Genomic DNA, 2,172 nt, shown 5'->3' on the forward strand with positions numbered 1-2,172 from the left:
CGCCTCCCCTCCTGGCGGGGCCGGGAAAAGGGGTCTCCCGCCCGGAGCTTCTGCCCGCGGATGTCCGAGGGTCTCTGCGGCTGAGTTCGGGGGTGTCCTCGGGGCGCCGCCCGGCCCGCTCGGCCGCACAATACCGGCGCGGCCGGATAGTTACTTGTAGCCCGGGCTGTGGGGGGCCGCGCTGGCTGTGATCGCCCGGTGGCGGGCTCTGCCGGCAGCTCCTCCCCTCCAGCGCCGCATCGATCCGCTCTGGCTAGCGTCCCTCCGGCCTTCTTGTCGCGGAAGGAGGTGGGGATGGGTCTGCACCCGCCCCAGGCCAGGTCGTGCTGGGTCCCCGCGATCTGAGGGGCGTCGGACTCCACTTCTGAGTACGGGAGCGAGGCAGGGAGGGCGGTCACGGAGGGCGTCGCGGAAGAAGCGCCTTTTGAGCTGAACCTTGGGCGAGCCTGAGTGTGTGAAGGAGTAGGGCAGATCCTGGCAAAGGAGGCCCTGGCGCCTAGGCCCTGGAGGCTGTACCTGCAGGGTCGCTCGAGGAGACAGGTTTGCGGTAGGGCCAGAGGAGGTGGTGGAGCTGAGGTGATGGGGCAGGAGCCATGGAGGATTTAAAGGGAGGAGGGGGGCTGTGTGTCAGAGAAGGGGTGGGGTGAGCCCCATGATCTGGGCAGGAGGCGGTGGGGGCCAGTGTGCAGCGAGAGGCAGGGAAGGCTCCCTGCAGGAGGAGAGGTTTGGGCTCTGGGGGGCGGATGCGTTGCAAAGTGTCTCCCTTGACTTAAGTTGTGTGCGGGCTCTGGGCAGGCTGCCTGGATCTCTGGTTGGGTCCCAGGTGTCAGCTAACTGCCCTCTCAGGCCTTATTTGCGGGGCAGGGAGATGGAGGGTCTCCCCAGTCCTGAGTGGAGCTGGCCAGAGCTGCTGCCCGCCTGGAGTTTTGCCCCCACTTTCGCCTGGTCCCTGGACAGTCCCCCCAGTGCTGTTTGCCATTCCCCACCCTGCCACGTGCGGAGCCACGAGCCAAAGCCACTTCCCTTCTCTGATGTCCCCCCACCCCCACTGACTGGACGTACATCCTGTCCCTGGCCAGAGGGGCAGGCTAGGGGGCCTTGAGTCACAGTGTCCTGGGGTCAGAGCAAGGCTCCACTGCAGAAGCTGCCGGGCAGAGGCTGTGGAGGTGAGGGAGACCAGAGGGCATCTGAGATGTCCGCTGGGTGGACCTTCGGGAGTGGGTGGGGGCAGAGGTCTTCCTGGAGGAGGGGCCCAGGGCCTGTCCCACCCTAGCTCCTGCCCCAGCGCTTGTTTACTCCAAGGGAGTGAGGGGAGAGAGCCTCCCGCCCTGATCCCGATCCGGTCCAGAGCCAAGCTGACATTCCTGGAATTCTGAGAGCTGCGTGCAGATCTGGGGGCAGCTGGCGCCAGTCTTCCCAGCTCCTCCCTCCAGCCCCTGATTCCCCAGGAGAGGCCATGGGCAGTGGGGTGGCCGCCCTGTCCTGCATGGCCCTGACACATGCCTGCGCGGAGGCCCCTTGGGGCACTCAGTCCTCCCGGCTCAACTCTGCCTGGCTCAGCGCTGCCCAGGCTGGACCCGACCACCCCGGGGAAGCCTCAGAGGTCAGCCCTGCCCCCACCACTGTGGCCCTGAGGGGCTGTGTCCCTCTGTGTGCGTTTTGGGCGAGCAAGTCGAGGTGAGGCCAGGCTCTCAGGGTAGACTGGGCGGGAGGGAGCCTTGGGGGCCCAGGGCACTAGTCGGGGGTGTGGGGCTCTCGCCCTTGCCCTCGGCGTGCAGCGTCAGCACAGATGTGCCCAGGCCTCTGCGAGGGCTGGGCGGCGAGGCTCAAGCTTTCTGAGAATGGGTGTCCGGCCCTAGTGATGGGGGGCACGAGAAGGGAGGGCAGAGGTCACATGTGGTTTGGAACCCGTGAGCCTTGTTTCCTGCTCAAAAAGGCCACTTGAGGGCAGGCAGGGGCAAGGGGAAGTCAGTGATTGAAGTTTTAGCTGCTTAGATTCTGGCCCTGAGCGTTGCCCTGGAAACAGGCCCCGCCCCCTTACACTGGATCAGTCTGTTTTCCCACCCGTAAAGTGTGGACCAAACCAGAAACTGCCCAGCTGGAGGGTCCTGGGCTCGGCCGTAGGCCCCACTTGCTTTGGGTAGATATGTGTCACATGGGGTATGCAGGGCG

At 65.8% G+C, this 2,172-nt stretch overlaps 1 protein-coding gene across 6 annotated transcripts in view; it reads left to right on the forward strand.

Annotated features, from left to right (window-relative positions):
• The first annotated feature begins 19 nt into the window (after positions 1-19).
• Positions 20-2,172, forward strand: part of TSPAN4 (tetraspanin 4) — a 22,415-nt gene continuing 20,262 nt past the window's right edge. Inside the window, exon 1 of one of the 6 annotated variants that reach the window (XM_011380802.2) lies at positions 20-288. Coding sequence is in view for 2 of the 6 variants with exons in the window: in XM_023523739.1 (XP_023379507.1) it covers positions 1,457-1,677 (221 nt within the window). In the remaining 4 variants the exon portion in view is untranslated. The other 5 variants (XM_011380804.2, XM_011380803.2, XM_011380806.2 and 2 more) reach the window with 5 other exon arrangements.

The sequence above is a fragment of the Pteropus vampyrus genome, unplaced genomic scaffold (assembly GCF_000151845.1).
Source record: "Pteropus vampyrus isolate Shadow unplaced genomic scaffold, Pvam_2.0 Scaffold405, whole genome shotgun sequence".
Lineage (NCBI taxonomy): Eukaryota > Metazoa > Chordata > Mammalia > Chiroptera > Pteropodidae > Pteropus > Pteropus vampyrus.